The 23,695-nt window shown below is 38.3% G+C and overlaps 1 protein-coding gene across 5 annotated transcripts in view; it reads right to left on the bottom strand.

The window, feature by feature from the left end:
• DDHD2 (DDHD domain containing 2) overlaps positions 1-21,107 on the bottom strand; it is a 28,328-nt gene extending 7,221 nt beyond the window's left edge. Inside the window, exons 1-10 of one of the 5 annotated variants that reach the window (XM_020985259.2) lie at positions 20,962-21,107; positions 16,044-16,271; positions 12,638-12,828; positions 11,927-12,016; positions 10,534-10,654; positions 5,918-6,007; positions 4,365-4,500; positions 2,899-3,107; positions 2,189-2,256; positions 955-1,077 (exon numbers count right to left, since the gene is read on the bottom strand). In XM_020985259.2, the coding sequence (XP_020840918.1) occupies positions 955-1,077; positions 2,189-2,256; positions 2,899-3,107; positions 4,365-4,500; positions 5,918-6,007; positions 10,534-10,654; positions 11,927-12,016; positions 12,638-12,828; positions 16,044-16,263 (1,248 nt within the window). In that variant the 5' untranslated portion in view covers positions 16,264-16,271; positions 20,962-21,107. The remainder of the gene's footprint in view (positions 1-954; positions 1,078-2,188; positions 2,257-2,898; positions 3,108-4,364; positions 4,501-5,917; positions 6,008-10,533; positions 10,655-11,926; positions 12,017-12,637; positions 12,829-16,043; positions 16,272-20,961) is intronic. The other 4 variants (XM_020985256.2, XM_020985255.2, XM_020985257.2 and 1 more) reach the window with 4 other exon arrangements.
• Positions 21,108-23,695: the final 2,588 nt, after the last annotated feature.

Genomic DNA, 23,695 nt, shown 5'->3' with positions numbered 1-23,695 from the left:
CTATCCACAGAAAATAATAACCAGAATATAACATATAAATTTGGCTTTAACAAAGCATTATTTATTATCAGAAATATCTGCTAAAAAAGAACATGACTTCACATTTATGAAAGACATTTTAGCAACTAGCTCTTCTTAAAGTGAAAAAAAAATGTTAGGAAAAAAACTCACTGATGTACATGTGTATTATTTGCACTTGAGCTTTCTTCTGATCATCCGTAAGAGCAGAGAAATAGCTCTGAGTTCTTGGAGATTAGGCCAGCATTGTACAAACTCTGCCAAATCCTAATAAATTAAGATTCGAGCAAGGTCCTATTCATAGGCTGAGTATCTGTCTTCCAAGAACTAATTTGTCAGCAGAAGGCCGGCCTCTAGAAGATTACTTTTTTTGGCCCACAGCATCTCATTAAGACTGTCTCCCCAAAGCACTGAGGGGATGTAATCTATACTGGACAGGAATATCCGAAATGATGAAATTGTGGTTCTTTTGAAATACTTAAGCACATAAAAATATCAGTTCTTAAAAAGAAATATTAGAATACTAAAAACTTTTTGTTATTCAAGAGTCAATCATTAAACCTGCCATGGTAAAAATGTTATTTCACTTACTAGATTGATTCTTGCTGTCATAGTATTTCTTTACAACAATAAAGTTGTGCACATCCTTTTATGCCTACATATGTCACCTGTTTTAGACTTTAAACTTCCACAGAATACTGATCATAACAACATTAAACTATATCGCACTATGTATATGTAAGCACTCAACAAATCCTGAAAGATAACAAAGACGATATGACAAAGTTCCTAAGGGCAAGTACTATATTCTGTACTCAGCCAAACATACTACAGACATTCTATAAGGATTACTCAAAGACACTGACAAGTAACAAAAATATTGAGGTAACACAATACAAGATAATAACAACTACTTTGTCAATAGATAGATTTTACCAGAGCTGCTTTATCTATTTTCTCCTTCTTAAAGAGATTACAGAATTCAGAGAGCTGAAGTTTCTTCAAATCTTCTTCTAGGTCTAGTGTATCTCCCTGATCCAAGACAACCCTTGGAATAACCTGGAAATTACAGAATAAAGTAAATAGCTGAGAGACAATAAAACTGTAGTCAAATACTAGTTACTTCTATACTATCAAAAGTAAAGAAAATATCCTTTCAATTAATTAATAAACCAATCTTTCAGGGAATATACTCTATTGGGGTGGGATGGGGTGGGGGAAGATGGAGAGGATGTTGTTTCTGTCTTTATTGAGAAATGTCTGTTTTATTAAAAACAAAATGTAGGGAATCATTTTTAAATATGAAGACATCACATTTTATAAAAATTAAACTACAGAGTTCTCATTTACTGATACTTATATTGTTATTAATATTTTAATGATCTTATTTGTTGGTTAATAAAATATCATTTGTTAATATAATTTTATTAACATCATAAAGAGGCCTATCAGATTCAGGTACCTTAATATGAACAAAACAGATATGAAAAGCTAGATTTATATAAAACACAAATTGTAATGCAATTATTCTATTTTTAAAATAATTTAGCATTATCAACAAACACTTATTAAGCACCTACAATGCACTAGGTTCTGGGAAAACAAAAAAGCAGACACAGTAATTGCTGTGTCTTCACAGGGTTTATGGTTTAGTTTAGGGAAACATTAAAAATAACCAATACAACATAACATAATCTGTGCTAAGGTGCCAGATGGATGGTAAGAACAATAGTAGGCGATTTACTTTACAAAACAGCTTGTATCGGTATTTTTTTAAAAAAACAGGAAGCTCTCCTAGTGCATTTAAAATATGAACTAATTTATAAATAATCCATTTACATAATACTCAGTTTCCTCATATATAAATTTTGGGGAATGAATACTAGATGACATCTAAATTCCCTTATATAACTCCAAAATCTTAGAACTGACTGGTTAAGCCCATAAATTTGCATATTAACCAAAGCCCACGTTTAGTTACTTAATAATTCTGCTACACATTGTAAAATACCTCTGCCACCAAAGGATACTAGATACAGTAAATCCTGTATTTATGTTTACTGAAACTGAAATGCACTTAAACTGGATCGGACTGACTGAACTCAATTCAGAAACCAGATTTTAAATGCCAAAGTTTATTACTAATTAAACCACTAAAGAAGTAATTTACCTTTTCACTGTCATTTTCCTCCAAAGGATCTTTCTGGTTTGTTAGGAGATCAAACAATATAAGTGATCCTGTAAAAATAAAAGGGAAGAAAGCAGGAAAAATCCAACCAGTAGTAACACTTCCTAGTTTGTTATTTTTTTCCCAAAAGACAAAAACAAGATAATGATCTGCTGCAAATAAATCTGAAAAATCCTTTCCCCTCTATTCCAATGCCAACTCCAAATACTTCACACAGGCCTGCAGCTGTACACTATAGAACCTGATATGGACCCAAAGGAGAACACTCTCCCAAGCACTGGAAGGCAACACAGTGGTGTGAAAAATGGTATTAAGTTTGGGATCCAAGCCCTGGGTTCCAGTCTGTGGCCTTACTAGCTGTGTGACTTTGGCCAGTCACTTATGCACTTGAAGCTCAGTTTCCAGTCCATACCCTCTGCAGCTTGTCTGTGCACAGTTGCTGGCACATTGTTTCCCCTGTTACATTGGGAGCCCAAGAGCAGGGACTGTCTTTTCTTTGTATCCCCGGTGCTTAGCACAGTGTCTGGCACACAGCAGGCACTTAATATATGTTTATGGACTAATTTTTCTCAACTGTAAATTGGTCTCAGTACTTGCACAATTTATCTCACAGGGTTGTGAGAATAAAATGAGATCATGCATATAGGAAATCTTGTGAACATATAAATGTGAGCCTTTACTGTTATTGTTACCTAAACTATGTCCAGCTATGGATACACCCCCTTTGAAATTAGGGTTCCTCTGCAGAAAAAGTTTGTATATTCGGTTCATTTCAGAAGCAACTGTGTCCACGATAGTCTGACAGTAGGTGGGGCTATTGTAAAAGAAGACATCCAGGATTGTGTCATTGGTGAAGTGCCGAAGGCGGTTGATGCTGGGTAGTGTAATTCTCCTCAGATCTCTGAAAACAGGAGAGAGATTTTACCTGGAGACCCAAATAAAAGTGCTATAGCCAATTCCATGTTATCTTCCAGAAACACATTAGTTTTGAGTACTTAAAGATGAGAAGGGTTTGTCTAAAGGCATGCCATTTCCCATGTCTCAGAAAGTGATTTATCTACCAAGTTTTGGTATCTATCAATTTTTTGGTAGGTAAGGAAGGTAGGTAGGTAGGGAAGAGGAAAGGAAAAGGTAGTATCTTCCTTGAGAAGGGTTTCAAAATTCTATCAGCCAACAAAAGGAAAGGCTGGGCTCACTGGGATGAGACATAACCTCTAGGAGCTATGCTCTGAAAGCCAAGAGAAGGCTACTCATGGGAGGAGCAGAGACAAAGACATAAGCCAGTCTTAGCTTCCCATTTAGGAAAAGTCCATTTTAGGGTTTCCAGAATGATCAACATAAGAACTTAAGAAAGAACATGAGTTATCTATCCAGAAAAAGCATCACAACAGTAATTAGCATGTACAAAAATAACAGATATGAAGGACTGAAAGAACATAGGATTGGGAAGGCTAATTTTCACTCGGCAAGGGTGAAAAAGTAATGCCCTCTCTTCTCTTCACACTTCTGAAAAAAAAAATTCACCTCTTGGTGGTCTGGTGTATTCACTGCTCCTCCTGTAAAGGACTTCCTTCTTCCCACAGTTCACAACGGATGTCCTGACCTTACCTAACTTCTCTGGTACCATGTCTTACTAAGGGGCACTTAAAACATACAGTTTTTAACTAGAAAAGCCTTGACTGTCAGATTATCAATGACAGCTCTAATGTTTTCAAGGTTGAGAATTTCTTACTTTCTTAAAAGCTGAACATATATTACTAAGACGTATGGAAATAAAGGAAAATGGAAAAATGCAAGACTATGTGTGCTGAAGGAGGGAAGCCTTGTTTGGCAATGTTGTTGCAGAGCCAATGTAGCTGCAGGGATGTGTAGTGATGATACAATCCAAAATATTCCAACATGGTACACTTAACTCCCTTTCACCCAATAAGAATTTTGCTTAATCTGGAGGGGAGGGGGTTTGAATTTAAGCATCTGACCCTCAAGAAAGAAACACAGGTGTCTAGATTTCTTGGTAGTCTAAGATTTCCACAATGGACTTCTACTGATGTCAGAAACATCCCTAGATACTTCGATGAACAGGAACAAGCCCTACCACAAAGCTTCAATGAGTACATAATCACAGCTGGCTATCTCAAAGGTTTAAGGTTTTACTCACACATCCACACCAGTAGAATGCAAAGGGCTATGCCAGTTAACAGGAAGAAACTCTACCCGGCCAATCTGTTGTTGTTCTTGAGCTTTCTTAAAGTGTGTCTGTAGCAGGTTCAAGGAAACGCCACGGAAATCATTAACTGGGAGGGAAAAAATTTCATTCTGAATCAATAATTTAACTATATCTTCTTCTAATACTTTTTTGACTTTATGACACCACATCTTCACAACAGCTAACTAACTTCCCTTAACAGGAAATGGGGGGGGGGACAAAGGAGGGAGAAGAGAAAATTAGGGATGAAGGAGAATTTATCAGTTTATTTATTTATCTTTAGGCAGTTGGGGTTAAGTGACTTGCCCAGGGTCACACAGCTAGTAAGTGTCAAGTATTTCGTCTGAGGCCGTATTTGAACTCAGGTCCTCCTGACTTCAGGGCTGGTGCTCTCCGCCACCTAGCTGCTCCAGAATTTATCAATTTAAATAATCATCATAACCTACAAATAATTTCATTAAAAAATGTTGGTTTCAAACTTATTTCTGTTCTGTCAGGAAGCTTCTCACAAAAAGCTCATGGCTAGCTGTCAGTAGGCCATACCATCAAACTCTTTTAAAAGTTTTCTAGTTATTTACAAACAATCACACTTATCATTCTGAGTAAGGAGAATCAGGAAAACAAATATACACAATGCTACAACTTAAAAGGAAAAAACATCAAATTAAATGTTTCAAACTTATGATGATCAAGCTTCCCCCCCCTGAAAAAAAGCCCAGGTATGAAAAAATATTACTCCCCACACTTCACCCCTGCCTTCCTTGCAGATGTTGGAGAGCATAGCTGTGGAATACTATATATTAATGTCAGACTTTTTAATATGTTGGTTAGTTTTACAGAACTCGTTTTTCCTTTCTTTCTCTTTTTTTTAATCCTTTATTACAAAGGGATAGTTTTTTGAGAGGGATACAGTATGAAATGTACATGATGTAAAAATTTAAGCTATCAAAATTTTCTTTAAAATCATTTTAAGTGAAAAATAATACATAACTGTTAGAAAATACTTGTTACATAAAATATATCTTCCATAAGACAATTCCAGCTCATGGTCACACTGCTTAAGATAGTTGGTTTAAATGTTGATTGCCTAATTGGATATTCTGACTTTCTTTCAAAAAGAACTACTTTTAAAAAACAAAGTTTGTTAGGTGAATCTATCAAAAACCTCACCCTACAAAGAGTTTCATTAAGGCTTTTCTTTATTATCTTGATCTTTAGCAACCCTTACCATCCTCTTGACATTTATGGCATTTCAGATAGAAAAAACAGATTTCTATAAGTACTGGCCCACATCATGTACTAATTAAGAGATTATCTATTATCCATGTGTTATCCTTAGAGATTCAATAGCATTTTACTTCTAAGTTAAGAAGCTTGGCTGTTCAGCAGTCTTCTTTAACTCTTCCAAATCTGATTATACCACCAAGGTTATTGTCACAGCCTGCAGGCACATCTTCTGAACACTGTTTAGGAAATCCAATCATATACATATTTTGCAAACTTACCACACTGTACGATGCTTCTGAATCGAAGGTCACAAGCTGGTCCAATTCCATGGACCACAAAAACCAGATGATCTATTTGTAAGGGTTCTCCTAGAAATTAAATCAAAAGACCACTCTACGTGACTAACAGATTATGAAAACTAGCAATATTCTAATTTGAATGGGCAAGATAACAAATGATAAACATTATATGGAACTATGCTAAAACAAAGTTCTTAGTGCCTAACGCAAAAGAATTATTTAACTTTGTTTCTAATAAACTGTTCTTAGAAGAAGTCTATGAAAATCTTTTCTGATAAATTTATCCAGCAGATCAGCATCCAAATTCTCAGCAGTTTCAGTAAAAGTCCAATATCAGGACTTTATCCACAAGGATATAACTCTATAATATAGTTCTGCCAATTCTAAAACAAGAAGAAAGAGACTTCCAGTTTGAATATGTTGCGAAATAAGAAACCAACCATGGACATAGTCAATAACCATCTAGATTAAGTATCATCTGGAACACACCAAACATGTAGTATGAAAAAGTCACTTCCTGGAAATAAGGCTGTTACTGCTTTCAATGTTAATTCTATACAGTTATGGAAAAAGAGGTAAACTTGGAAATCAAGTGACCTAGTGTCAAATCCTGATGCTTACAAGAAGTATGACACTGGGTAAATCACTTACCTTCTCTATGTCTCTCAAATAAAATTAGGATAACTGGGAAGAATTTTGCAAACCTTAAAAAACACCATATAAATGTGAGATATTACTATTATATATGACTAATTAGCTCTTAATGAAGAATACAGCAAAGAAGAAACATTCTTAGTAAATAAAAGCAGATGACAGAAGCATAGTCTTTAATAAACCCAACAATTCCAACTATGGGGGCAAGGCCTCACTATCTGACCAAAAAAAGCTAGGATAATGAGAAAAGCAGTCTAGCAGAAACTGGGTTTAGACCAACATCTATAATCTGTTTGTGTGTCAAGATATATCTCAAGTGGATAAATGATTTAGATATTAAAAGTCACATCATACACAAATTAGAAGCAACAAAAATGAATAACTACTCCAAGTATGAATAGAGTAAGAATTCACAACCAAACAACAATAGAAATGAACTCAAAAGATACATGGAAATTTTTTACATAAAACTGTATATCTGTTATGTACAATTTGCTTTTCTTTTAAAGTATATAAAAATTTCTATGAATTACATTTAAAGCTCTCAAGTTTGTCTGTGATTCCTTCTGGCCTGCCTTCTGTTCTGTGCCAGCCTCTACCTTCTTTCTTTTCTTTTAATTTTTTTGGTAAACCAATCCCTATTTCCCCTCCCTTCTCCATTACTCTTCCTCAAAGAAGAAAGAAAACAGGGGGCAACTAGGTGGTGCAATAGATAGAGCACCAGCCCTGAAGTCAGGAGGACCTGAGTTCAAAACTGGCCTCAGACCAAACACTTGACACTTACTAGCTGTGTGACCCTGGGCAAGTCACTTAACCCCAATTGCCTAAAAGTAAAAAAAGAAGAAGAAGAAGAAGAAAGAAAACCAAAACCTTTGTAACATATATGAAGAGTCAACAAAACAAACAAATGTCTACATTTGGCTATGTCCAAAAACATACTCCTCCTTCTGCAACCTGAGTCCATCAGTTCTCTGCCAAGGGGAAGGAACATGTTTCATCATTAGTCCTCTGGAACTATGGTTGATCACTGCATTGATCAGGGCTCTTAATGCTTTCAAAGTTGTTTGCTTTTACAGTATTGTTGTTATTGTTTAAATTGTTTTTCTGCCATTGTATAAACTATTCTCCTGGTTCAACTCAGTTCACTCTGCATCAGTTTATAAAAGTCTTCCCAGGTTCCTCTGAAATTGTCCCTTTTGTCATGTGTTATGGCACAATATATTCCATTATATTCATATACTGTAACTTGTCTAGCCATTCCTCAAGCTGTGGGCACTGCCTTACCTTCCAGTTCTCTGCTTCAAAAAAGGACTGCTATAAATATTTTTTTTACATATGATCCTTTCCTTCTGTCTTTGATCTCTTTTGGGTATATTAGCCTAATAGTGGTATTTCTGGATCAAAGGATTTTGTTGTTTAGTCATTTTTCAGTTGTGTGCAGATCTTTGTGACTCCATTTGGAGTTTTTTTTGGCAAAGATACTAGAGGGGTTTACCATTTCCTTCTCCAGATCAGGAACTGTGGCAAACAGGATTAAGTAACTTGCCCAGGGTTACACAGCTAGTAAGTATCTGAGACCAGATGTGAACTCAGGAAGAGGAGTCTTCTTGACTCCAGACTCAGCACTCTATCCACTGCACCACCTAGCTCCAGATCAAAGGATGTAACAATTTAATGTAGTGTTGATTTGGTAACTTTTGGCACAGTTTCAAATTGGTTTGGACCAATTCACAGCTCTTCCAAGAGTGCATTAATGCGCCCATTTTCCCATAAGTCCTCTAACAACTGAAAATGGACAGTTTTTATTACATAACATTGAAAAGTTTTTTGCACATAAAATTACAATTAGAAGGGAAATAGTTAACTGGAAAAAACTCTTTGCAATAAATTTCTCAACTAAAGGTTTTATATCCAAGTTATATACAGAACTGATTCAAATATATACAAAGAACAGTCATTCCCAAACAGATAAACGGTCAAAGGATAACAAGGCAGTTTTCAAAGGAAGATATCCAAGCTATCAATAGACATATGAGAAAATGCTCCAGATCACTTGTAATTAGAGAAATACACATTAAAACGACTTTGGGCTTCTACCTTACACTCATCAGATTGGCAAAAATTACAATTGTTAGAGGAGATATGGGAAAATAGGCATGATAATACATGACTGGTGAAGCTGTAAATTGTTTTAGTCAATCTGGAAATCAATTTGGAACTATGGCCAAAAAGTCACTAAAGTTTTTGTTGGTTTTTTTCCACTGAAAAAAACAATGAGGCCATTAACCAAGAGTTCCTTCTTCCTCTTTCTGCCTTATCTCATGTCACTTAAATGCCTTCTGCCATTATCTCTTCCTTCAACTCTGCATCACATGAAGAGATGGCCCTTTTCCTTGACAAGACAAATCCCTCCACATGTACAAATGATCCCATTCTATTCCATCTTCTCCAGCAGACTACTCTTTCTATCATCTCTCTCACTGATCTTTAATCTCCTATCATTTCTCTCACTAATCTTTAATCTCTGTCTACTGGCTACTTCTCCATTGCCTACAAACATGACCACATCTCCCCTATCCTCAAAAACCCTCACTTTAACCATTCATCCCTGGTAGCTGCTTCCACCTCCTTTCCTCTTTCTTAACTCTGCAGTATGGCTTCTGGCCCCATCCTTCAACTGAAACTGTTGTCTCCAAAGATACCAAGAAAAAGATCTCTTAATTGCTAAATCTAACCGATTTTTAAAAATTCTCCACCTCTGCAACCTTGACACTGTTGAGCACCCTCTTCTCCTTGATATTCTCTTCTCTCTAGGTTTTTGTAACACTGCCCTTTTCTGGGTTCTCCTCCTATCTGTCCTGCCAATCCTTCTTAGTCTCTTTTGCTAGATTTAAATCAAGTCATAAACAATGATCATAGGTATTCTCTAGGGCTGACCTAAGCCCACTTCTCTTGTCTCTTTAAATACTACTCCATTGATGATATCATCATATCTATGCTGATGATTCTCAGATCTATTTTTCCAACTCTACCCTCTCTCCTGACCTCCACTCTTGCTTCTCGAACTTCCTAGCAGATATCTCAAACTGAATGTCCTAAAGACACCTGAAATTCAATATGTTCAAAACTGAACTCATTCTCTTTCCCGAGTACTCTCCCTTCCTAACTTTCCTATTATTGTCAAGGGCACCACCAGAAGACTTGTATGAACCGATACAGAGTGAAGTGAGATGAACCTAGAGAACAATCTATGCAAGAAAAATAACATAATAAAGAAAAACAACTAAAAAAGTCTTGAGAACTCAATCAATACAATAACCAACCATAATTCCAGATGGCCAGTGATAAAACATTCTATCCCACCTCCTAACAGTGAGGTGATGAACTCAATGTGAAAAATTAAATATGCATCTTCAGATGTGCCAATATGTAGATTTGTTTTACTTGATTATGCATATTTGATACAAAGATTTTGTTTTCCTTCTTTCAAATTGCTGGAAGAAAAGAAGCTATTTTATAAAAAGAAAAAGGCCACTGAATCATTTTTTTAAATACAAAAAAGAAAAAAAAAGTCAACAGGAAACACAGACAAGCTGTGGATAACTCTGACGATAAATGTTAAATTTTTTGTATAGATTGATGGAGAATCTTGACCACATAAGTGGTAAAGATTCACAGCTACATTTGCAATATACTCTTTTCCTGTACTTAGTATATGGAAACACTGATCTTATCTGGTATTTTTAAGTTCAGGGGGAAAAAAAGCAAATGCTGATCTTTTATCAGAATAAATCCATATGCCGGAAGGCTATTTTTAAAAACTTTAACCTGAACACCAAGGAAATCTAAGCCTACATAAAGAGGTCACAATTTAGAAAATGGATAGAAAACAGAAATGCTGTTTTGGGAGATATGAAAAAGATTTATTTAGCAAAAGTTACCACAAGGAATATCAACGGAGATGTTCTCAACTCCTCTCTTAACGGTTCTGGGACGTCCTTGTTCAGCAGGTATAGATCCCCATTCATCTGATCTTGCCACTAGGTGGTAATGGACCATCAGCTTAAACAAAAATATCAAACCAATAAGCAAAATCTATAGTGAAGTCATCCCTCTGAGGACTTCTAGCAAAGGAGGAAACCATAATTTCTAACATATCATAAACACACACTTCTGAATCAGAAACAAGAATTGATAAGTAGCTACTGTACCTTGAGACAAGAACCTTGAGATTTTGCAAAGGGCAAATTTGTCAGGATGTTTTTAAGAAAGAAGAGTTATTTATTTGTTTTTTGGTGAGATGATCAGGGTTAAGTAACTTGCCCAGAGTCACACAGCTAGTGAGTATTATGTGTCTAAAGCATTTGAACTCAGGTCCTCCTGACTCCAGGGCAGGTGCTCTATCCACTGCGCCACCTAGCTGTCCCCAGAAGAGTTATTTTTTGTAATATTCTTGAACTATTACTCTTTTAAAAGTTAGATTAAACTTCATATTCTTCCAGTTGACACTAGTAATTTTATATCAATCTCAACAGTATTATCTTATATTATTTTACGATTTTAATTTCTATAAATTAATACTACAAACCAAAGAATAAGCAATTATCTCCAGAAAACCCGTTAAGATTTCCACAATAGTCTAGGAACTGGTGGAGAGGGCTCTGAGAATCTCCATAACGTTCTGCCCTTGGCATATTAGTACAATTAGTTTATCAAGTTAGTTAATTGCATTTGGGAAAGGCAGGGAAAGCCTGGCCCTAAGTAAATGAGATACAGATCTGAAGAAAGCAGAAGCAGAGTCAGGGGAAATTATTGGAAAAAAGAATAAGGATACTTACCTGGGCCTTGGTAGATACATAAGAGATATATACTCTACTTAATTCATTGTCAGTAGTTAAGTAATGTGTTTCCATATTAATGAAATAAGTCAAACAAGTAGAAACTCATTCCCTTATTTTGGCTGAAGGAGTGACAGGCATGTAATTAAAAGAGATACAATTGTCACACTCCTGCATTCATCTAAAAAATATGTTACTTTCACTGGCTTGCAACATGTAGAAGGCATACCCAAACAGGGTTTTGTAGTACTCTGTACATATTGACTTCCTAACTCATTCCAGCAACATTTCTCTGTAAAACATTTCCTTTATCACAAGATAGATGGAGACAAATGATCTTAATCAAATTCTTAAGGAAATGTATATTCTTGATAAAAAAAAAATTATTGAAGAATAAACTAAACTGAATCCTGAGAGAGAAAAAAAAGCAAGAAACTGCATTCTCTTTACTAAATCAATTCAAATTTACATCATAGCAGAGGAAGTCTTTGATTACCTTTGGATTGTGTAATATAATGATTTCTCTGTTTGGAGATTCAAGTTTCTTCTTCCATTCATCCAGAGTTACAGCAAGCATGTAGGTTTCCTTAGAAGAAAAGACATTTCATTAGAGTCTTCCAATAGCATTTCAAATAAAAACAACTTATGCACAAGAACCTTGCTAGAGTAGAGTCCAATTTACTGAGCACCCTTAATTTCAAAATAACTTAATTACAGGGTACTATGGCACAAGGGAGGAAAACAGATAAAGAATCTATTCTACAGTGTTAAACTACAACAAACATTAAGAATGACCATATAATAAGACAAATGCAGAACATTTTCTAAAGTCTTTTAAAAATGAAAAAATAAAAATTTTTTTTCAAATTTAACTTAAAAAAGAAAAGAATGCCACGGATCCATGATTCTGGTACCACACCATGATTTTTGGAATTGATACAAAATCAGACAACTCAGGATGCAAAGATATTAAAAAGGGAGTAAAAGGAAGACAAAATCTAAAGAAAATGGTTACATGTGAAGCAGCTTAATTACCTCTGTTTTTATTTATTTAATTTTTTTTTTGATGAAGCAATTGGGGTTAAGTGACTTGCCCAGAGTCACACAGCTGATGTGTGTTATGTGTCTGAGGCCGAATTTGAACTCAGGTCCTCCTGACTCCAGGGCCAGTGCTCTATCCACTGCACCACCTAGCTGCACCAGTTACCTCTAATTGTTGACTGAAGCTCTCTGAATAGGGAACATATTTATTGTCTTTGTCTCCTTTGTAAAACCAGGTACAGCGTCTCACTTCTGATGCTAGCTCATCCCAGTACACAGCATACCGCATCCTCTCTCCCAAATGTACATCGTATCGGCCCCCATCGGTGGGAACAACCCTTCCATTACAATCTTTATCTAATAGGAAAATGGGGAGAAGAGAAACACATTTGACAACAGAAAATAAAAATACAACATAATTCTACATTAAATTCTGGATGACATTGCAAACTGATGGCACCGTCAGCTTCCGTAAGAACTTTCCAAATTTCCCTGTAACCACACTTGAATTCTACGAGGTACAGACAAACTATTATCCAAACACTGCATATGAGAACAGGGAGTGGCCTCTTCTGTTCACAGGATAATCATCTATAAGAAATCTGTTTATTTTAAACTATCTAAGCATAAAGGGTTCCCTTCTGAATTTTCTGCTTGAGTATACAAATTAAATTTGTGACTGCTATGAGTACATGATTTTTACCCTATTTAATAGGACATTATACTCGAGGCCATTTTTACCCTATTCTATAGAATCCAAAATTGATTTGTTTCAAACGGCACAGAGGCTAGAAAACCCAGTTTTCTAATAACCAAAGAAGCCCCTATTTATAAATAATAGCCTTATATTCAAAGATAAGATAAACTGAAACAAATTGGGAAGATATATTTTTTAAATAAACTGGCTGAAATTCTAAAAGATATGATTTTCAAATAATGCAAATAAAAGCTTTAAACAAGACAGCCATGCCTCTCTTTTCCACAGCACAACCAAAAAACAGGAAGGAAATAAAGTTTCTGAGCAGCAACAATAAATGTCACAAAACCTATAACCTAAAGTTCATACATTTTACTAACCTAGCCCCTCAAGTCCTTACTCACAGTCTATTTACCCTTATTTATATTCAGTTCTACGCTTGGTTATATTATTTCCAAGACAAGAACAAATGAGAAGCAATCTATTAGAAGGAAGAAAAATGGCTGTTAAGAGACAGGTACAGTAACAGCAGCAGCAAAAAGCAAAGGCTGAAAACAAAGGAGGAACAAAATGTACAAAAACAATACTCTACAAAAAATAAGAATTACATTTAAAAAATGATTAAAGCTTCATCCCTCAATAGCCCCTGAGAGAATAATTATATTACAATGCAGCACAGTAAATAATGCTAATAACTTCTTCTAAGTCTCTAAATTTTAGGATTCTATGATGACCCTTAGTCATCATAAAAAGCTAAAACAAATCTAGCACACTCAATTCAGGGAGGCAGAAAAATACATAAAAACATTTTTTAAAAGATTACCATCAAGATGGTTCCTCCTATTGGTTATAATTTTTACTTACAACTTCACTAATGTGAAAATATGTTTAATGGGTATGTAAACGTAAAGCCTATATCAGATTGTGTGCTGTCTTGGGGAGGGTGGGGGGGAGGAAGGGGGAGAAAAATTTTCAACTCAAAAGCATATGGAAGTGATTGTTGATAAATCAAAATAAATTAATAAAATTTTAAAAAAAGATTACCATCAAGAACAAATTAAAATAAAAACCATTTAAGTACTCAGAAGTGTTCATTTCAAAATTCTTCCACTGACAATGATTTGTTCCCTAAGAATTCTGGATAGCCATGATTTATTGTTAGCTAGGTTTACCAAAAGGTACTCATTTCAAGCTTGTAGCTTTTATATAATAGACGGCATTTATATGTCTTAAGGTTTTCAAAGCACTTTACATATCTGAGGATTTCATCTCATCCTCACAACATTCTGTAAGGTTGGTACTATTATTATCCTCATTTTACAGGACAAGGAAGAGAGGTTAAGTGATTTTCCCAGAATCACACAAGCTAGTAAATGCCTGTGGCACTATGGAATCTCAGGTCTTCCTTACTACAAGTACAAACACTATCTGCTGAACCATCTAGTTGCCTAACGTGAAAATGCTGTAACATTCTCAACTTATTTTGAAAAATATAGGATTTGAGGGGCAGCTAGGTGGCACAGTGGATAGAACACTGGCCCTGGAGTCAGGAGGATCTGAGTTCAAATCCAGTCTCAGACACTTGACAGTTACTAGCTGTGTGACCTTGGGCAACTCACTTAACCCCATTGCCTAGCAAAGAAAGAAAAATATAGGATTTGTTAATATTACTTATTATGAGTTCTATTTTATTTATGGCTTAAGTAGATGAAAAGAAACTTTAAACTTGGGAAATCAGAAGAACTGAGTTCACAATACAACTCAGTTCCTTATGACCTAAGTGACTGTAGGCAAATCATCTAACTTCACTGGGCTTGTTTCCTCACCTATAAAACTGGGATATTAACATAAGATATGAGGAAAATGCTTCGTAAACCATTGTTGTTTTTATCAATATTTTATTAGGGATTTAGGTAAAGCTATAGAGGGAGTACTTATATCAACTCAGCAGATGGCACAAAACTGGGAAAGACAGCTAACAAATAATTACATGATTGAGAACTTTATAAAAGTTCTTTTGAGGATGAGATGATAGACTGGATCTAATACAATAAAAACTGAGAGGGATACAATTAGGTTCAAAAAATCAACTGTAAAAACACAAAACTGAAGATGCGTGGCTAGACAATTCTGGTGCAAAAGACTTTTGAATTCCAATATTATTTATTACACAAACTCAATGTAAGTCGATATGACATGATGGCCTCCATAAAAATTAATGATTTTATGCTGCAATAACAGAATAATACTGCTTGGAACAAGGGAAGTAATAGTCCTGGTTTAGATCTGACCTTGTCAGGTCACATCTGTAGTACTATGTTCTGTTTTGGGTACCACACTTTAGGAAAGACATTGATGAACTAGAACATGTGGAGAGTAGGATAACCAGAATAATGAAAGTAAAAACAATACCACTGGAGGATCAGTGGAAGGAAGTGGAGCTGTTTAGCCTAAAGGTGATTTGAAGAGGCCAGTGATGTTGTTTTAAAGTACTTGCAGGGCTACTGTGTAGAAAAAGGATGAAATTTGTTTCATTTGGGCCTAAACGACAAAACTAGCAAAAATAGGTATAAGAAGTTGCAAAGAGGCAAATTTAGGGTGAATATTAAGAAAAACTTCATAGCCATTAGAATTTTCCAAGATTAGAATTAGATTGCTTTAAGATGTTCAGAATTCAGGTCTTTAAAAATAGATTAGAAGACAACTCCTCAGAGATGTTGTAAGGGGAACTTCTAGTTCAGGTACAAGTTAAGACTAAATGACTTCTGAGGTCTCTTCCAACTCTGAGATTCTGTGATCTTATGACTCTAAACTGAAAAGTAGCAAATAAACATGAATTATTATTCTCTACCAAAAGCCATTATGTTCTGCCTACCAGAACCATAGGCTTCTTCCAGCCGCTGTGAATCTTCAGCGTTGAAAGGAATCCACGTCTCTTTAGAATCTATTATCTTGCAGTAAAACCAGTGAGGAGATACTGGCTCATACAAACTGGCAGCATCCATGTCTATTATCTCAAAGGAGCTAGATGAATTTGATGATGGGGAAAGATCTGACTGGGACAACTGTTCTTCTTGCTGTCCCACAGCTGACATTGTGTTCTCTAAAAGACAAGTAAAAGAAAAAAGACTCAAGGAAATAATTTCACATTTGCTACTGGAATTGGCAATACAAAAGATATGGCCATCGTATGGTAGGAAGGAGTTTATCTTTGCAAAAGGACAACGCATAGGTACAAAATCTAACAGGGCCCCAAGAACTGAAACCAACTTACAGGTTACCTGCTTCTTCCTGACTTTAAACAAAATATTTGTAGTATGCCAATTAACTGCCTAGAGGTAGAGTCCCCACTCTTCCTCAGAAAGGCAAAGCAAAATAACAAACATTTATTAAGCACTTACTATATTTATTAATGTATTTTTATTTACTAAGCACTTACTAGCACTGTGTGCTAAGTGCTGGGGATACAAATTCAAGCAAAAAGAACAGTTTCTGCCCGCAAGGAGCTTACATTCTAAGGGAAGAAGACAACACCCAAAAGGTAAAAAAGGGGAGAAGATCAAATTGAGAAATAGGGGAAAGCGGTATCCACCATGGGGCATGAAGTTGAAGTCTGAAAAAAAGATGGATGAACCATGTAGAAGCACAATTTGTTAGACAATTAGATAAATTATGTGGAGCCAGGATCCTAAGCAAGGCAAGGCCAAGAATGGGCTGCAACAAAATATTTAACACCAAAATTTCATTCCTAGTCTGTTCAAGAAACTTAAGGCGAGTGCCAAACCAGAATTTCTTCCAAGCAAATCAATGTGAGCTGGAAGGGACCTCAGAAGTCATGTCCTAGGGGGCGGAGCCAAGATGGCAGAGTGAAAGCAGTGACTTGCTTAAGCTCTCCCCCAAATCCCTCCAAATATTCATATAAAATGGCTCTAAACAAATTCTGAAGCAGCAGAACCCACAAAAAGACAGAGTGAAACAAATTTCCAGCCCAAGACAACCTGGATGATTGATCAGAAAGGTGTATCGCGATGGGCTGTGAGCACAGCGCAGTGCAGCGTGGGAGCGCAGGCCGCAGCAAACCTGGAGCAGGCCTCAGAGGACTGAATCACGGGCAGCTGTGGAGGTCTCCAGACTCCTCAACCCACTAATGCCAAAGACATCTTAGAAGGTCAGTGGAAAAGTCTGTTTCTGTCGGTGATGAGAAAGGAAGGTGGGGTCTCAGCTTTATTTCCCAAGAGCTGGATGGGGGGGGGGGCAGCTGCTTCCCGAGCTTCCGGCCCACAGACTGAGGCGGAATCCAGTGGATGATCAAAGAGGGATTGCAGGGATCTCTTTGCCAGTGCTGAGGCAGGAATCTCTTGCTTTGCCCTGTTTGGATCTGGGTCACAGTTCTGGGGGCAGTGCTGGGGTGAGGAGGACGCTGGCGTGGTGGAGCTTGAGTGGCTGTGGAGAGGAACCCCTCCTCACAGTTACAGGACAGAAAGGAATACTTGTGGTCACAGGCCAGGAAAGAAGTAAACACTAAACACCTCGCCCCTTATCATACCACCTTGCAAGAACTGAAAATTTACAGGTACTTACAGGTATCTCTGAAAACAGCTGTACAAACCCCTGAAGCTTGGGACAGTACATTCTCCACATTGGAAGCAGACTCTTACCTTAACAAAGAGTTTAAAACTCAAGTAATTGGCTGGGATCATGAGCAAGCAGCGCAAAAAGAGTCAGACTATATTATCTTACTTTGGTGAAAAGAAGATCAAAATATACAACCAGAAGAAGACAACAAAGTCAAAGCTCCTACATCCAAAGCCTCCAAGAAAAATATGAATCAGTCCCAGGCCTTGGAAGAGCTCAAAAGGGATTTTGAGAAGCAAGTAAGGGAAGTAGAGGAAAAACTGGGAAGAGAAATGAGAGTGATGCAAGAAAATCATGAAAAACAAGTCAACAGCTTGCTAAAGGAGACCCAAAAAAATACTGAAGAAAATAACACCTTAAAAAATAGCCTAACCCAAATGGCAAAAGAGGTCCAAAAAGCCAATGAGGAGAAAAATCCCCAAAAAGAAAAAATGGGCAAAAGGAAAAAGAAGGCCAAAAAATTACTGAAGAAAATACTTCCTGAAAAATTAGGATACAGCAATTGGAAGCTAGTGACTTTATGAGAAATCAAGACACTGTAAAACAAATCCAAAAGAATGAAAAATTAGAAAACAATGTGAAATATCTCATTGGAAAAACAACTGACCTGGAAAATAGATCCAGGAGAGAGAATTTAAAAATTATTGGACTATCTGAAAGCCATGATCAAAAAAAGAGCCTAGACATCATCTTTCAGAAATTATCAAGGAAAACTGCCCTGATATAGTAGAACCAGAGGGCAAAATAGAAATTGAAAGAATCCACAGATCTCCTCCTGAAAGAGATCCCCAAAGGAAAACTCCTAGGAATATAGCCAAATTCCAGAGTTCCCAGGTCAAGGAGAAAATATTACAAGCTGCCAGAAGGAAACAATTCAAGTACTGTGGAAACACAATCAGGATAACACAAGATTTAGCAGCTTCTACATTAAAGGACCGCAGGGCATGGAATATAATATTCCGGAGGGCAAAGGAGATAGGATTACAACCAAGAATCACCTACCCAGCAAAACTGAGTATAATCCTTCAGGGGAAAAAATGGTCATTCAGTGAAATAGAGGACTTTCAAGCATTTGATGAAAAGACCAGAGCTGAATAGAAAATTTGACTTTCAAATACAGGACTCAAGTGGAACATGAAGAGGTAAACAGGAAAGAGAAATCATAAGAGACTTATTAAGATTGAACTGTTTACATTCCTGCATGGAAAGATGATATTTATAACTCATGAGACCTTTGTCAGTATTAGGGTAGTTGGAGGAAAAAAATTATATTATGTATAGATAGATAGATAGATAGATAGATAGATAGATAGATAGATAGATAGATAGATAGCACAGGGTGAGTTGAACATTAAGGGGTCATATCTGGAAAATAAAATTAAGGGATGAGGAGGATTATACTCGAGAAGAAGAAAGGGAGAGGTAGAATGGGGTAAATTATCTCACAAAAAAAAAAACAGAAAAGTCTCTTACAGTGGAGGGGAAAGCAGGGGAAGGTGAGAGGGAATGAGTAATCTTATTCTCATAGGATTTGGCTTAAGGAGGGAATAACATACACATTCAATTGGGTATGGAAATCTGTCTTACCCTACAGAAAATAGGGGGAGAAGGGGACAAGAGAGCAGGGGGATGATAGAGAGGAGGGCAGATTGGAAAGGGGTAATCAGAAGTAAATACTTCTGAGGAGGACAGGGTCAAAAGAAAGAATAGAATAAATGGGAGGGCAGAATAGGATTAAGGGAAATAGAGTTAGTTTTTCACAACATGTCTACTATGGAAGTGTTTTGCATAACTGTACATGTACAACCTATATTGAGTTGCTTGCCTTTTCAATGAGGGTGGGTGGGGAGGGAGGAAGAGAGAAAATTTGAAACCTAAAGTTTTAAAAACATGTTTTAAAAAAAGTTTTCACATGCTACTGGGAAATAAGAAATACAGGAAAGGTACAGAAGTCTATCCTGCCCTACAGGAAAATAGAAGGGAAGGGGATAAGGGAAGGGGGGAGAGAAAGAAAAGAGGACAGACTAGGGGAAGGGATATTCAGAATGCATGCCATCTTGGGGGGGTGAGACGGGGTGAAAATTTGAAACTCAAAAACTTATGGAAATGAATGTTTCAAACTACAAATGAATAAATTTATATGTTAAAAAAAAAGTCATGTCCTAAAAGCTCAAGTTTTAAGCCTGCCCTCCAGGTATGCTTTTATTTAATACACAGGTGTCCTAGTAGGAGTTTTCTGCATTTTCAATATATCATTTTGAACAAGGCAAATGTATCTAGTGAGCAGACCAATTCCGAAAAATTTGAACTTGCCTGTGGCCACTGGAGATCGTCTGAAAGAAAAGATGTATTAGATCTAGTGGGGTAGGTATAGATTCCACCATACCTTCTTTTCCCTCTCTTCCCCCTTTCACAGCAGAAACACTCTGAAAAGGTAACCATTTTAGAAACCAAGGCCACCATCTCAAGGGAATCATTCACAACAATCGTTCACATTTATAAATTGCTTTATTTATAAATTACGGAGTGCACTTGTCACGCAGAGGACTGTATTTTATCTTCACCCTAGCCTAGCTAGGCAGGCTAGGGCAAAGTGCCACTATCTCCATTTTGCATTTTGAGGAAAACTGAGGTTCGGAGCTGAGGGCCTTGCCCAAGGATTTCGTGGCTAGGAAGTAATGGGGGCCCGGAATTTGAAGCCGGGTCCTGGGACTTCCCGTGCAGCGCTCCTTCCACTGAGGCAGCATCTCGACCCTCAGGGCGAGAATGGGGAAGTGGAGGGAGAAGTCACAGGACATTGAGCCCCCGACACCGCCCACGAGGGTCCTGCCCTCCTCACCCCCACCCCCGCCCCCCCTCGGGCTGACCTCGGGGGTCGCGAGGTCACCTTCGTTTCCCCCCGGCGGGCCTCGCTCATGGCCCTGCCCACTGGACCCCACCCCACTCCTCCAGGGACCGCAATGGTGTCGGTGACAACGACAGGAGAGCAGCGGGGGGAGGGGGAGGCCGGGAGCTGCACCACGATGGTCCCCAGGCCCCGCGGACCGACCCGCCCAGCCTCGGGCCTGCGCTCCCATCCCGCCGCCTTCACCCCGACCCAGCCCCGCTGCAGCCCACCCCGACCCCCGCGGCCCGCTCGGACCTCCCGGGATTCTCACCTTCTCCGCCTCAGTCCCGAGCCTGGGCCGGCCCGGCCTGTCAGCGCCGCGGCCCCTCCCCCCAGGCAGGGCGGGGCCCCAGGGGAGAAGGGAGGGCGATGCGCGCGAGGAACCGGGCCCACCCCCGCCCCCGCTCCGGGCGCAGCCTTTGCTCCACTCCCCACCCTCCTGCCCCTCCCCTGACCCAAGCCACCAAGCGGCTAGAGTAGGGAGGGGGGAGAGAAGGGAGGGGACTTCGGGGCGCACGACACGTGTCGCGAGACTTGAGGGGGCGCTCGCGGGGGAAGTGGTGGAGAGGAGCAGTGCTGCGGGCATGTGGAGAGAGCGAGGCAGAAGGGAGAGGAGGAGGAGGGGGAAGGGAAAAAGGGAGCAGGAGCAGCCGTGAGGTCTCATGGGGGGTGGGTGCAGCGTAATCCCAAACCCACATTCACTCCGAGAGCTAGGAGCTCTGGGTTCTAGTCCAGCTCTCCCACCAAGATGCTGTGTGACTTTGAGCAAGTCACTTTCCCTCGCCCAGCCTCGATTGTAGGAATGTTGGGTTTAGACTCAAGCTTCGTGGTTTATCTACAAAGCACTGTCTTCAGCCAGGGGTAGGGCCTGTATTGTACAGAAGAGGAAACTGAGGCACAGAAAGGTCACAGGGTCATCTCTAGAGGCCCTGCTAACCCTGACTATCCATGAGTATGAGGAAGAGAAAAAGTTGTACTGTATGTGGTGGGGCACAATGGTAGGACCTAGAGAGCCATGAGTAATGGGCAGGAATGGGGACACCCGATGCCCCCCAACTACCCATCACCAAAGTGGTGAGCCAAGCTGAACTGTCAACCCTCCCAGGCTGCTCCTTCCAGTAACTTAGAAACACCCGCTCTCAAGCAGGCCTCCTACGCTTGAAACCTGAACCCTGTTTGTTAAAGAAGCAGTATGGTACAGTGGTTACAGCGCTGGCCTCATGGTCAGGAAGACCTGGGTGTACATCCTGACACATAGTAACTATAATGTGGAGGACCGAAGTAATCTCTCGGTGCCTCCTGCAGTCCCCTTAAATTAGAGCAGATATGACTGCACTGGTTCAGGGTGTTTACTCCCTAGGAGTTCTGTACCAATGAAATAATGGTTCAAATTGACAAGCACGCTTTAAGTCCCTACTAGGAGCCAAGCACTGGTCTAAGCAGGCTTTGAAGAAAGGCAAAAAGCAGGCCATGTTTTTAAGGAGCTCACAATCTAATGGGGGAGATGGCATGCAAGCAACCATATGCAAGCACAAATCTTATTCAAAAAGAATTTATTGAATTTAGGTAACTCATCTGCAGAGCGCTACCAAAGGTTCACATTGTTCAACTGAGGTTTGCATAGGGTATTTTGCTTTGACATAGATGGTAACATTTTAGGGCTGGAAGGCATCTTAGAGCTCACCCATGTCCCCCTCATTTTAGTAGAATAAGAAACTAATTGGCAAAGATGAACAAAAAAAAGAGTAGTCCTTGCTGGAGAAGCTATGGAAAGATAGGAATACTAAATGGTGGAGTTGAGAACTAATCCAATCACTCTGGATAGCAATTTGAAATTATGTTAGAAAAATGACTTAAGTTGCCTTAACCATTGACCCAGGGTTCCATTACTGGCCTAATACCCAAGGAAGTCAAAGACACTGGACCAATATATTTGAAATTATTCATAATACCACCTTTCATTGTAACAAAGAACAGGAAAAAAGTGGGTACCTATCCATTAGGGAATGGCTGGAAGTGGCATGTGAATAGCTGAATGTTGCACAATAAGGAATGAATATGAGAAAATCAAAGAAAAATTGGGAAAATGTGTAGAAACTGTTATAGAGTTAAATAAGCAAAACCAAAACAACACTATACAAAATGACAATATAAATGACAAGATCAGTAAAACGACAGACAGCAAACTGTATATTTAATCATAATATCTAGCATATATAGCACTTTAAGGTTTGCAAAGAGCTTTACAGGAACGAAGCAGTGACTTGCTTGAGCTCTCCCCCAAACCCCTCCACATACCTATAAAAAATGGCCCTAAACAAAGACTTTACAAATATTTAACATTTTATGCTCACAAAATCCTGGGAGCTAGATGGTATTATTATCTCCATCTGAGGGAATTGTGAGAATTGAGTTAACCACACTGACTCCATCTTGTCACTCAATTCTTGACCTAACTGGATTCCCTTTCTATTCAATTATGGATCTAGTCCAATTTCTGTTCTGTGAGAAAACTTGATTCAATTATAGGAATTGTGAGAGAATTTTATTGCATTGTTTGAACCTAGCCCTGCATGGCTAGGAAGTTGGACCACCTCTACCTGTTGCTTAGAGACCCAACTAAAGACCGAGGTTATACTGAGAAGAAACCCAGTTAGATCCGAAGACTGATACAAGTTTTCTCACAATTATGCATCTCAAGCAACCCAAATGTTTTATCTGAAAACTGTCTCCATACAGTCACTATTTCCTTCTTCCTTTGATTTAATACAGACACTTGGGGATGTGGGATACCTCTGTTTCTGATTTCAGGGAATTATACCTGTTCATTCTCCCCCTCCCAACTCAGAAAGCCCTTAGTTTTTCCTGTAATTGAAAATCAGATTACCTAATCATGTATCCTAGTTTATATCCTGCTAACTGTTTTCTTTTAATGCATAAAAATCTGTCTCCTCTTGTATTTTTGGGTCCAGTGCCAAGCTGAGAAGCCTGGTCCCATTTTGCTA

Source organism: Phascolarctos cinereus, unplaced genomic scaffold, assembly GCF_003287225.1.
Source record: "Phascolarctos cinereus isolate Bilbo 61053 unplaced genomic scaffold, phaCin_HiC Scaffold_2;HRSCAF=192, whole genome shotgun sequence".
Classification (NCBI taxonomy): domain Eukaryota; kingdom Metazoa; phylum Chordata; class Mammalia; order Diprotodontia; family Phascolarctidae; genus Phascolarctos; species Phascolarctos cinereus.
This window is presented reverse-complemented; position numbering and strand designations above follow the sequence as displayed.